Source organism: Sarcophilus harrisii, chromosome 2 (assembly GCF_902635505.1).
Source record: "Sarcophilus harrisii chromosome 2, mSarHar1.11, whole genome shotgun sequence".
In the NCBI taxonomy this organism is placed as follows: domain Eukaryota; kingdom Metazoa; phylum Chordata; class Mammalia; order Dasyuromorphia; family Dasyuridae; genus Sarcophilus; species Sarcophilus harrisii.
The window spans coordinates 280,208,332-280,221,726 of record NC_045427.1 but is presented as its reverse complement, the minus strand read 5'-3'; the positions used below and the strand labels follow the sequence as shown (position 1 = coordinate 280,221,726).

Here is a 13,395-nt window from a genome sequence, read left to right as displayed (position 1 = left end):
AGAATGGGTAAAAAAAAAAAAAACAACACTACTAAGGATAGGGCAGAATGGGAGAACAAAAGGGCATAAGGGGGAGAAAATAGGATGGAGGGAAATAAAGAGCTGATGATCATAACTAGGAATGTGAATAGGATGAACTCTCCCACAAAACAAACATTTTGGAAAAAGAAATTGCAAAAGCCTTTAATGAACTCCCTAGGAAAAAATCTCCAGGGACAGATGGATTTACAAATGAATTCTACTAAACATTTGAAGAACATTTAATTCCAATACTAAATAATCTATTTGGGAAAATAGGTAAATAAGGAGTACTGTAAAATTCCTTCTATGACACAAATATAGTACTGATACCTAAACTAGGAAGAGCCAAAATAGATAAAGAAAATTACAGACTAATTTCTCTGAGTATTGATGCAAAATTTAAAATAAAATCTTAGTGAAGAGATTATAGCAGGATAATACACTATAACCAAATAGAATTTATACCAGGGATGCAGGGCTGGTTTAGTATCAGGAAAACTGTTATCATAATTGACTATATCAATAACAAAACCAAGAGAAATCATTTGATAATCTCAATAGATGCAGGAAAAAGCATTTGACAAAATGTAGCATAAAAACATAGAGAACATAGGTATAAAGGGAGCTTTCCTTAAAATAATAAGCAGTATCTATGTAAAACCTACAGCAAGCATTATTTGTAATGGAGAAAAGCTTAAAGCATTCCCAATAAGATCAGGGATGAAACAAGGATGTCTGTTATCACCATTATTATATAATGTACTAGAAATGAAGGCTTTAGCAATAAGAAAAGAAAAAAGAAATTAAAGGAATTAGCATAGGCAATGAGGAGATAAAACTATCACTTTTTGCAGAGGATATGATATACTTAGAGAATCTTAGAAAATTATCTAAAAACCTACTGAAAACAATTAACAGCTTTAGCAAAGTTGCTGCACATGAAATGAACCCACACAAAATCATCACCATTTCTATATTTTTATTGACAAAGCCCATCAGCAAGACAGAGAAATTCCATTTAAAATAACTGTAGAAAAAAAATAAAATATTTGGGTGTCTATCACTTTTAAGACAGACTCAGGGACTATATGAACACAATTACAAAACACTTATTACACAAATATTGTCAGATCAAATCAAGTGGAAAAATATTGATTGCTCCTGAGTAGGCCTAAGCTAATATAATAAAAATGACAATTCTGCCTAAATTGTTCACTGCCATACCAATCAAACTACCAAAAAAACCCTTAGAACTAGAAAAAAAGTAAAACCAGAAAAAATAATAAAATTCATCTGGAAGAACAAAAAATCAAGAATACCAAGGGAATTAATGGAAATAAATACAAAGGATGGTGCCTAGCAAAACCAGATCTAAAACTATATTATAAAGCAGCAGTCATCAAAACCATTTCCATTAAGAGTGGTAGATCAGTGGAATAGATTAGATACACATGACACAATATTTAATTATATACAATAATCTAGGATTTGATAAACCCCAAACTCCAACTTCTAGAATAAGAACTCACTGACAAAAATCACAGCCAAAGGGAAAAACTATGGGAGGCATTAAAAAAAAAAGAAAAAAGAAATGAACCTAGCATGTGTTTGATTTACAGTCAATCTCCATAGTTTTTTCTGGACACAGATGTTATTTCCTGTCTAAAATCTATTAGGATTGCTTTGGATCATTGAAACACTGAAAAGAACCAAATTTTTCATAGTTGATCATTGTACAATAACAGCATTACTGTTATTGTGTACAATATATTTCTGGTTCTGTTTGGTTTTTAGTTTTTGTTTTTTTTGTTGGTTTTCTTTTTGTTTTGTTTTGTTTTGTTTTTTGCTGAGGCAATTGGGGTTAAATGACTTGCCCAGGGTCACATAGCTAGGAAGTGTTAAGTGTCTGAGAACAGATTTGAATTCAGTGGTTCTATTTGTTTTGCTCAGCATCAGCTGCTGTAAAATTTCCAGTCATTTCTAAAAGCAGCTTTTCATCATTTTTTATGGAAGAATAAGATTCCATTACCTTCATATAACACAACGAATTCAACCATTCACCAACTGATGAACATCTGCTCATTTTCCAATTCTTTGCTACCACAAAAAGAGCTGCTATAAACATTTTTGCATATGTGGATCCTTTTTGCTTTTTTATGATCTTTTTGAAATACAAGCCCAGTAATGGCAATGCTGGGTCAAAGAATATGCACAAATTTATAGTCCTTTGGTTCCAGATTGCTCTCTAGGATGGTTGGACCATTTCACAACTCCACCAACAATGCATTAGTATCCCAGTTTTCCCACATCCCCTCCAATATTTATCATTATTTTTTTCCTGTCATCTTAGGCAATCTAAGAGGTGTGAGGTGATACCTCAGAGTTGCTTTAATTTTCATTTCCTTAATCAATACTGACTTAGAGCATTTTTATGTGATTAAAATTTGATGGCTTTAATTGTTCATTTTTTTTTAACCTTTTATCAATTGGGGAATAACTTGTGTTCTTATAAATTTGACACAGTTCTTTATATATTTTAGAAATGAGACTTTTATCAGAGACACAGGCTATAAATTTTCTTCCTTCTCCAAATATCTGATAGATAAATTATCTCTTGCTCTCCTAATTTGTTTATGTATCATTCTTTTTGCCCAAACCAGGTACTCCTTTTGACCTTATTTTGGTATGGAGTGTGAGAATTAAATCTATGTCAAGTTTCTGACATATTATTTTCCAGTTTTTCCATCAATTTTTGTCAAATAGTTCTTATTTGAGAAAATGGAGATTGGACATTTATCAAATACTAGATTACTATAGGCCTTGACTATTGTATAATATACAAGTTAGAGGAATGCATACAAGTTTTGTCTTAAAGGAAACATTTGGAGGAAAAGGAAAAGAAGGAAATATAAAATAAAATTATGCTAGTGGGGGACCTCAACTTTTCCATCTCAGAACTAAATAAACCTGACCACAAAATAAATAAAGAAAAAAGTTGAGAAGATAAATAGAATTGTAGAAAAGGTAGCCATGATACACCTTTAGAAAAAATTGAATGGGAATAGAAACTAGAGAATAGAAAAAAAAGATAACTTTTTCTTAGCTATACATGGCACTTTTACAAAAATTAGCCATATATTAAGGCATAAAAATATCATCATCAAATGTAGTAAAGTAGATTTTTTGGTTTGAAAGTCTTCTATTTCATTAAATATCCATTTCCCCCTTGAAAGGATTATTCTCATTTTTTTCTAGGTAGGTTATTCTTGGTTCTAATTCTACCTTTTTACCTTCTAGAATATGATATTCTAAGCCTTCTGATCCTTTATGTGATAGGTGCTATTTTTGTGTTACCTTGACTATATTTTATCATGTTATCATAACTACATGATATTTTAATGTATTTTCTCACTGCTTTTGAAGTATGTTGATGTTTTAACAGGTGGTATATGTATTTTAGTTAATATATCAAAATATTATATGCACTGTCATGTGTTGCATAGGACTAATTCTGATATGTGAAGTTTTCTTGTATTGAGATTATATATTCTAATGTATCATGAGGGGGTCTTGAATTAAGGGATATATGAGTTATGATCTTTCAATTGTCTTATGTAGTATTATGTATATGCATGTGACTTGCATCAAACTGTATCAGCTGGGCTCTGCTCTGTTTGTATGTTCACAGACATTTTAGTGCATCCTACATATCAGGATCTCTTAAACCTGAAAATCCATGCACAACTAAAGGGTCAATGGATAGATTTCAGTGATTTTATGAACTTTGTTAGGGAAAAAATACACTTCTATTTTTACCAAATGATCTTGTTATTGTATCCATTCTTATTTTATTTTTTAAAAGACAAGGCTTCTTTTTAAAAATTCTTCTCTCTTTTGCTTCTATTAGGATTAAGAACTTATACTCAATATGGAAAAATCAAAACAACAACTTTTGAAATATACTATGACCATGTAGGCATTGGAATTTTAGTCACTCTTAAAAGTAATACATATAATGGCGTAAATAAAGAGCCTCTGTTATCTACATCAGCACTAACATCGGTCAGTGATAATACATGTTGAAACTGCTCATTCTTTTAAAACAGTGTTTAAAATCATTTCCCAGTAGCACAGGACTAGTATGCTTTATAGATGTATTGTTATGCTGCCTTTCAGAAACACCAATTTTAAATTAGTGTTGTCTCCATTAATGTATAGCACATAATGATGGCCTAATATACCATTTTTGAAGTTAGCACTTCCCTCTGATTCAAAAAACAGATGATTTCTTGACTAGAAAATGTATGTGAGCCTTCAAGAAAATTGGGGGAAGTATGATCCTAATAAAACAAATCAAATTCAACTTGACTTCCTGAAATGGTTGATTCTCTCTTTCTGCCTCCGTGTGTGTGTGTGTGTGTGTGTGTGTGTGTGTGTATACATATTGTGTACAACTGTTTTATGGATCTAGAGTTATATAGATTGATGTCTCAATTTTTCCATCTGGTATTCCAAATATAGAGATAATCTTTGTGTTCCATGTATTTTTCCAACCAAGGTAAATCAGTGATACAATACATACATTTTATTGTACCTGACAAAATTCCGAGAATTGCATGTTATTGGCCCCAGCAACATTGTTTGTCCTCTTGTTGGTTATGGAATAAAGCATATCCTTAATATATGCATGCTTTTCAATTTTACTATCCTAACTCTTATGTATTTCTTGTGAGATGACACTTTGTAACTATTAAAAGGCCCAAACTATCAATTATCAATGTTTCATTTTCTGTATCCTTTCTACTTATTAGTGCTTGGAAGAGAAAAAAGGCATTAGTATTGGGGGCTGGAGTCAGGGGGCTGAATATTCTGAGTGGTATAAGTGAAAACAATTTCAAGGTATTATAGTAATATTGCTAGCAGCTTTTTAATCAATAATGCAAACAACAAACATTTATTAAATCCCTGCTTTGTGCCAGCCACTATGATAAGTGCAGAGAATACAAAAAAGTTAAGATAGTCTTTGTCTCAAGGAGCTTGCTGCCTTATGGAGACAACATGCAAATAAATATATAGAAAGAAAGTTATATTCTGGACAAATGGGAAATAATCAACAGAGGGAATTTAGTAGAAATAAGAGTTGGGAAAATCTTCCTTTAAAGGGTGGCCTTTAAATTAGGACTTAAAAAAATCTAGAGAAGTCAGAGTAGAGGAGGGAAAACATTCAAAGCATGAAGGACAGACAAAGAAAAGACCCAGGGGATACTTAAAGTTAGAGTAACTTATTTGTGGAACAGCTTGGAGGCCGATGTCACTGGACCAAAGAGTATGTGGTGGGGAGTAAGATGTAAAAAGATTGAAAAAAGAAATGACAAAGAGCTTTGAATACCAAACAGAAAATTTTGTATTTGGTCCTGGTTGTAATAGGGAGTCACGGCAATTTATTGTATGGGGGATAGGAGTGACATGGTTGGATCTGCATTTTTTAAAAAATCATCTTAGTGGATGAATGTAGATTGGATTGAAGGGAACTGAGTGGAGTAAGAAGAGATTTGAGGCACACATACCCACGAGCAATAGTCTAGGCCTGAGATGATGGGAGACTATGCTAGAGTGGTGGCATTTTCAAAAGGGAAAAGCAGGTGTATGTGAGATAAAATCAAAAGGTCTAGATAACAGGGTGGCTTGGTTCAGTTGTCCTGTAATACTGTCTGCTTTTAACACTAGAGAAGGGACAGTTCATGTGTGGAATATATTCTCTAATGAGATTAACATTAGAATTGTAAGTTCTATGGGAAGAACTACTCAGTTATCTACCTCTAGGAGTCGGAATTGTCTGGGGATCATATCTTGGATAGGTACTATATACGAGTCAAATGAAAGATCTTTGTAGTCAGTGTACTCGTAGCTTCAGTATCATTGATGACCCATAGCTTTGACTGTGAGGTATGGATTAAAGATTTCATCTATTATATAAAGAATTGGATTTGATGCATGAGAAATAGTGTATCCTAGACTGCAAGCCTGACACACTGGGAGGCTGGTGGTGCCCTAGTGAATTTTCACAGAATTGTCACTTGTTTCAGACTAATAAAGGCACTAGGGCAAGTTGACCAAGTCTATTTTTTGCCATATCTGTGTTAAAAAATCTTAAAAGAGATCTTGGGGGAAGTAGAATGAAATATTTTTTCTCAGTCAATCACAGTCCCTTATACATAGGAGAAATCAGGAAGACCATACACACATGCGAGGTATCTATATATTTATATTAAAATAATATAATAATTGTTACTTGGAGAAAAAATAAATTTAAAGGATATGTTTCTGAATTAGCATAAAATTAGAAGTGTTAATGTTTTCTATATTGAATAATATTTTGTATTTTTGTATTATTCAAACTTAAGAGAAAAATATTTAAATATGATATATAAAAAATTCTCTTTCCAGATGGATGGAAATGTAGCACTTAATACTTCATTAGCTCCACAGTATCTCACTGCAACTGAAATTATCTTCTTTGCCTATGAACCCATTGGTGCTGCTGGGAAATATGATATGGACTTAAGATTTAGCCATATTCATCTTGGAAAACAGTTAAGATCAAAGTATGTTATGATTTATTCCAGATAATTAAATTTTATATTCTGAAGCTGAATGTTAGAACATTTTAGTTTAAATTAAGGTCTTTGAGATCTGTTTAATGGATATGAAGGTAAGAGAATCCATCACAGTTTTGGTTGATAAATAGTCACAGTAATATGATTAAAAGGCTAATGAAAAGATATGTTTAAATGAAATGTGGCTATAAGCCCTAAGATCTGAGAGTAAATTGACAGAAAATAGATTGGCAATTCTAATATAGCTGATGACAGAATCAAAATGTAAAAAAAAATAAATATCCTAGGATATTGGAACAAATCTATTAAGATTAAATCTAGATAAATATCTTGTATATCCAGCCCCTCAATCAACTTGATGGAGAGATAGAACTAGATAACATTTTTTTAAACTGAAGTTCTGACTTTTGTTGATTGCAAGGTCTATTTCTCATTTTTGTTTCTTTCAAATTACAAGTGAAAACAATTTTTAACAGTCTTTTTAAAAAAAATTGAGTTGCTAATTGTGTTTCATCTTCCCTTGCTCCCCTCCTTTTCCCCTGAGATGGCAAACACTTAGATATAAGTTAAAATGTACAATCATGCAAAAAAAAATTTCCACATTGATCATATGGTGAAAGAAAACACAACCCCCCTCAAATGAACATGAAAAAATGGATAGTGAAAAATAGTATGCATCCATCTGCATTCAAACTCCATTAGTTCTTTCTCTGAAGGTGAATGGAAATTTTTCATGAGTCCTTAGAGTCTTTAATCATTGTATTTCTGAGAATTGTTAAGTCATTTACAATTGATCATCAAACAATATTGCTGCTACTGTGCCCAGTGTTCTGGTACTGCTCACTTCACCCTATATCAGTTCATCACATTTATATGCCTTCTCTTTCGCAGACTAATAACCTCCACGGGCCACTTAATTACTTCTAACAAGTCAGAATTTTCAGACTCTTACTAATTACTCCTCTGGTGGTTCTTCCCTAAGTCAACAACTTTCCAGTAGTGTCCAAAGCTGAACACAATAGTATCTGATCATAGCAGAATGAAATTTTGTAAAGATTTCTATTTCTATTTCTGAGTGAAGACAGGTATTTAACAAATGTTTCCTAGATTGGAAAAATAAATACAATGAAATAGGCAATAATATTCTAGTTTGGGGGCAAAATTGGCCCAATGGATAAAGCACTGTTCAAATCCAGCCTTGCAAACATACTAGCATGTGACCCTATGCAAGTAACTTAAGTTTGGCTTGCCTCAGTTCCTTAAATGTAAAAATGAGCTGAAAAAGGAAGTAGCAAACCACTTCAGTATTTTTAACCAGGAAAACCCCAAATAGGGTTTTGAAGAATTAAAACTCAATTGAAAATAACAAATTTAATTTTTAATAGAGTAATGTGATATTAAGTCTGCATTTTGGCAAGTGATTTGACAAAGTCTTTCAAAATATTCTTGTGGACCAAATAAAAAAAACTTTAAATTAAATCCATGAAAGTTTGTTAAGTCACATCTTGATCTGTTTATGAATAAGCAGGAGAGATGAGGTTACAGGTGGCAGGCTAATAAAATTGACAACAAAACCAGGACAGCTGACACACACAGGCAACAGAAATGGGAACCAAGAAAATCAGTAGATGAGACAAATAGGCTAAATTTATTAAGATTGAATCTAATAGGAAAAAATATCAAGTTATAAATCTGGATTTTAAAAAATCAACTATACAATAAAGGAGAAAAAGCACTGTTAAACAAAAGTTTAACTGAAAAAAAAACTGGGTGCTTTGAGCCCATAGTAATTGCTATACCTTAAATATATAATGTGCTTTATATAATATACACCCACACATGCACCCACACCCACACATATTATTTAAAGCATGTTACTATTATTCCAACCACTGCATATATCATTTTCAGGTCTTTGATTGTAAATAGAAAAGTTACTGTTTTTCCCTCCCAGATTGGTTCTTTTCTTAATAATTAAAAGAGGCCATCATTTATCTCAATTCTTACCTGGACCTTACCTCAGTCAAAGTGAGACTTGTTAAAGACCTTAGCTTAAAAAGGTGATGTCTCCCACAACATCCAAAGCCATTTCTATCTATCTGGACATTGATAGCTGATAGCTCTGAAGAAGAAAAGGAGACTAGGAACTTTGCACAGTCTTCCTTCACTGAAATCCAAATCACTTGCATGTCATGGCATCACCTCCCTGATGTCATGGTCCTCTTCAAGTATGAAAGAGAAGAAGCAATGAAACTGTTTGAGCTCTCCCAGTTTCCCTTGAAAAATATGTGAAACCAAGCCTTTGAACAGAGTTTGATGGAATAAAACCACTTTCCAGTTAGATTGATTGGAATGACTTAACTAGGGTGAAAGGAATGCTCAGATCCTCTCAGATGGAGTCTGGGAAATCCAGTGAGATGGTCTTAAATTAGCAGATCAGCAACTGAGACCCTTAGTCCTGGCTCAGTTGTGAAGTAGATTAGTGGGGCAGCCTCCAATCCCAGCTCAGAAGGCTAATTTTGGAAAAACAAGTTGTTTTCTGGAAAGAACAGGAAAAGCAACCCCTCCTGTGAGCAAGCTAGCAAATACAAGGGGCTCCTGTGCTCAAAACCAAGATTCAAAGCTGCACAGGAAGCTCGGTACAGCACCACTTTTACCTCAAGAGAAGAGCCCACTTTCAAAAATCACAGAAGAAATATAAAAAGAAAAGGAAAGAAAATGAGCAAGAAACAGAAAAGAACCTTGACTATAGAAAGCTACCACAATATTGACAGGAAAGATGAAAGCACCAACTAGATAAGAACAAAATGTCCACAGAAGAAATCTAAGGAAAAAATATGAATTGGTGTGAAGAGCAAAGAGGCTTCATGGAAGTACTCATTAAAAATTTTTTAAAGGGCAAAGAGTCATAGAAGAAAAATGAGAAAAGAAAGGAGATGTATGCAAGAGAAAGCTAAAAGCTTGGAAAAGGAAGGCAATTCCTTAAAAAATACAATTGGCCAAATGCAACAAAAAAAATTACTGAAGAAATCAGCATCTTGAAATGTAGCTAACTGAAGAAAATGACACATTAAAAACTAGAATAGGTCAAATAGAAGATTCTATGAGACATCAAGAATCAGTCAAACAAATTAAAAAGGATGAAAAATGGGAGAAATATAAAATATTCCTTGGAAAACCACTCGACTTGTTAAATAGATCCAGGAGAGACAATTTAAAAATTATTGATCTATCTGAAGACCATGACTAAAAAAGAGCTTGGATGGCATTCTTCAAGAGATCACCAAGGTAAACTGCCCTGATATTCTAGAAAAGGATGGAGAAATGCTCAATGAAAGAATTTATTAATCACCTTTGGAAAGAGATCCCACAAGAAAATCCCCAAGAAATGTTGTTGCAAAACTCCAGAACTATAATCTCAAGGAAATAATACTGCAAGCTACCAGACAAAAGCAATTCAAGTATTAAAGAGCAACAGTCAGGATTACTCAGGATCTGTCAGTGTCTATAATAAAGGATCAGAGGATCTGGAATACCATATTCCAGAAGGTAAAGGACCTGGGATTACTGCCAAGAATTGGATCTTCAATGAAGTAAGATTTTCAATTGAAAAAAAAACACATAACTAAGCAAAAGATTTGATCTTCACACATAGGACTCAAGAAAAACATAGAACGGTAAAGGGATATATATATAATTTTAAAGTTAAACTGTTTACATCCCTAGATAAAAAAATGAGATCTATAATTCCTGAGAACTATATTGGGTCAGTTAGAGGGGGCATACCTGTACAGAGAGTGTGAATATGAATGGACTCTGATGTTATTTCAAAGAAAATAGACATTAAGAGGTGGAAAAATGACTGTCCTGGGAGAAAAGGAAAGGGGAGGTATAATAGGACAAATTACATCACATGAAGAGGCACAAAGGACTTATTACAATAGAGGGGAAAAGGGAGAGGGATGAAAATTATATGAAGCTTGTTCTCATCAGTTTTGCATCAAAGAGGGAATAATTCAATCATTCAGTTGGGTACAGAAATTTATCTTACCCTATAAAGAAGTAGGAAGAGAAAAAAGAAAGAAAAGGGGGGGCAGCCAGATAGAAGAGAGGGAAGAAACTCTAGAAGGAAGAATAGAAGGGAAAAGGAGTGATGGCAGGTAAGGCAGGTAGAAGACAGAGTAGGCTAAAAAGAAAACACTACTAAAGGACAGAATGAAAAGAAAAAACAAAAGTAAATGCAGGGGAGAAAACAGGATGGAGATAAATACAGTCCTAATAATCATAACTGTGAATGTGAATGAGATAAACTCTCCCATAAAATGGAAATGAATAGTAGATTGGAATAAAAAAAACTATTTGAAAAAAATAGAACCCCATAATATGTTGTTTACAAGAAATACATTTGAAACACAGAGATATAGGAATAATAAGGATAAAAGGTTGGAATCAAACTTATTAAGTTTCAGCGAAGCAAAAATATCTCAGATAAAGCAAAAGTAAAAATACATATAAGTAAAAAAGGAAGGAAACTACATTTTGTTAAAGTGTACCATAAACAATGAAGTAGTAATAATAGTAAATATAGTAAATGTATATGCACCAAGTGATAGAGCATCCAAATGCTGAGAGAAAATACTAAGCCAATTATAGGAAGAAGTAGATAGCAAAATTAGATTAGTGTGGGATCTCAACCTTCCCCTCTCAGAATTAGACAAATCTAATCACAAAATAAACAAGAAAGAAACTAAGGAGGTTAATAGAATCCTAGAAAACTTAGATATGATAGATCTCTGGAGAAAATTGAAAAGGGACAGAAAGGAAGATACCTTTTTCTCTGGAGTACATGCACCTACAGAAAAATTGACCATGAATTAGGACAAAAAAAAATCTCACAATCAAATGCACAAAGGCAGAAATAGTTAATGCCTCCTTTTCAGAACATGATGAAATGAAAAATATATTCAATAAAGAGACAGGGAAAGAAAGACTAAATACCAATTGGAAATTAAATAATCTAATTCCAAATAATGAGTCACAGAAACAATTTCCTTCAAGAGAATAACAATAATGAGACAACATTTCAAAACCTATGGGATGCAGACAAAGCAAATCTTAGGGAAAATTTTATATCTCTAAATAGTTGACATGAATTAAATTAGAGAAAGAGGAGATCAATGAATGGGGTATGCAACTAAAAAAGGTAGAAAAAGAACAAATTAACCTCCCAGAAATAGAGGAGTCCTGCCAAATTCCTTCAGTGACACAAATATGGTACTGATACCTAAATCTGGAAGAGCCAAAACAGAGAAAGAAAATTACAGACCAATCTCCTTAAAGAATATTGATGCATAACTTTTAAAGGAAATATTAGCAAAAAGAAGACAGCAATTTAATACATTATGATGAAATACAAAATGATGAAATTATACCAGGAATTCAGGGCTGGTGCAAAATCAGGTAAAATATTGCTATAATTGACCATATCAATAACAAAACCAACAGAAATTACATGATAATTTCATTAGATGCAGAAATTTTGCACATTTTTATTCTTTTCTCTAGCCTACTCTTGTCAATCAATCTCTAAGAACTAAATTAAAATTTATTTTGACACGTGGCCTATTTTTATATTTTGACCTAAAATGCTGCAATTTTACAAAATGCATGAAAAAGAAATATTTGGTAATAGATTTTTGTAATCTAAAACTTTTTTTCAGAAATGAAAATGGTTTTTACAAAACCAGCACCAATTCCTATTAAAAAAAACTTGAGAACATAGAATGGAGTTTCCCCTAAAGTAATAAAGAGCATCTATCTAAAACCCAAAGCAAGCATTATTTGTAATAGAGAGATGCTGGACACATTCCCAATAAGATCAAGGGTGAAACAATGTTGCCTACTATCACCCCTATTATTCAACATTGTAGTAGAAATTTTGTCTGTAGCAATAAGAAAACAAGAAATTAAAAGAATTAGAATAGGTAATGATTCATAAAGAAATGTCTATTAAAAAGTTAATATACATGAAAAAAGAATTGGGCATGTTTGAAAAAAAAAAGACAAATAACAACAACAGCAGTTTATGTAAACATTTCCAAGGTTATTTTGACACCTGCTTTCTTAAAGCATCCTGTCTGTCATTTCTTCTAGCAGACTTAGTATTCCATCACAATTATAGACCACATGATCAATGATTCCCTAAGTGATAGGCATCCCCTTAATAACCAATTCTTGCAACAACCAAAAAAAGTTGGTATATATATATATATATATATATATATATATATATTTTTTTTTTTTTTTTTAATAAATAGACCTTTTTTCCCCCTATAGGATACAGACCTAGTAAGGTTATTCCCGGATAAAAGTTATATGCAGAATAGCTTTGTGGGGTTCAAATTGCTTTCCAGAATGGCTAGATAACTACACAATTACACCAAATATGTTAGTGTCCTGATTTAACCACAGCCCTTCCAGTAGTTATAATTTTCCTTTTTTGTCATAATAGCCAATATAATATGTGAGGTGTTACCTCAAAAATTTAAACAATAAATAATAAAATAAATTATTTTAATTTCTTTATCACCGTAATGGATTTTTATTATAAAGTCAGTTTTTTTATAGTTTCATAATTTTTAGCTTATTTCTTTATTTCATAGCTGGGCTCTGCTCATCTTAAGGTAAAGATTCATTGACTTAAGCCTTAGGCTTTGTTACACTATGTTTTCATTGTTAGTTTTAAGTGTTTGTGAGT

The 13,395-nt window shown here is 32.4% G+C and overlaps 1 protein-coding gene across 4 annotated transcripts in view; it reads left to right on the top strand.

Moving 5' to 3' along the window:
• CATSPERB (cation channel sperm associated auxiliary subunit beta) overlaps positions 1–13,395 on the top strand; it is a 164,436-nt gene that overhangs the window by 106,997 nt on the left and 44,044 nt on the right. For all 4 annotated transcript variants that reach the window (XM_031952284.1, XM_031952286.1, XM_031952283.1 and 1 more), the window contains 2 exons: positions 3,929–4,083; positions 6,469–6,626. In XM_031952284.1, coding sequence (XP_031808144.1) covers positions 3,929–4,083; positions 6,469–6,626 — 313 coding nt within the window. The remainder of the gene's footprint in view (positions 1–3,928; positions 4,084–6,468; positions 6,627–13,395) is intronic.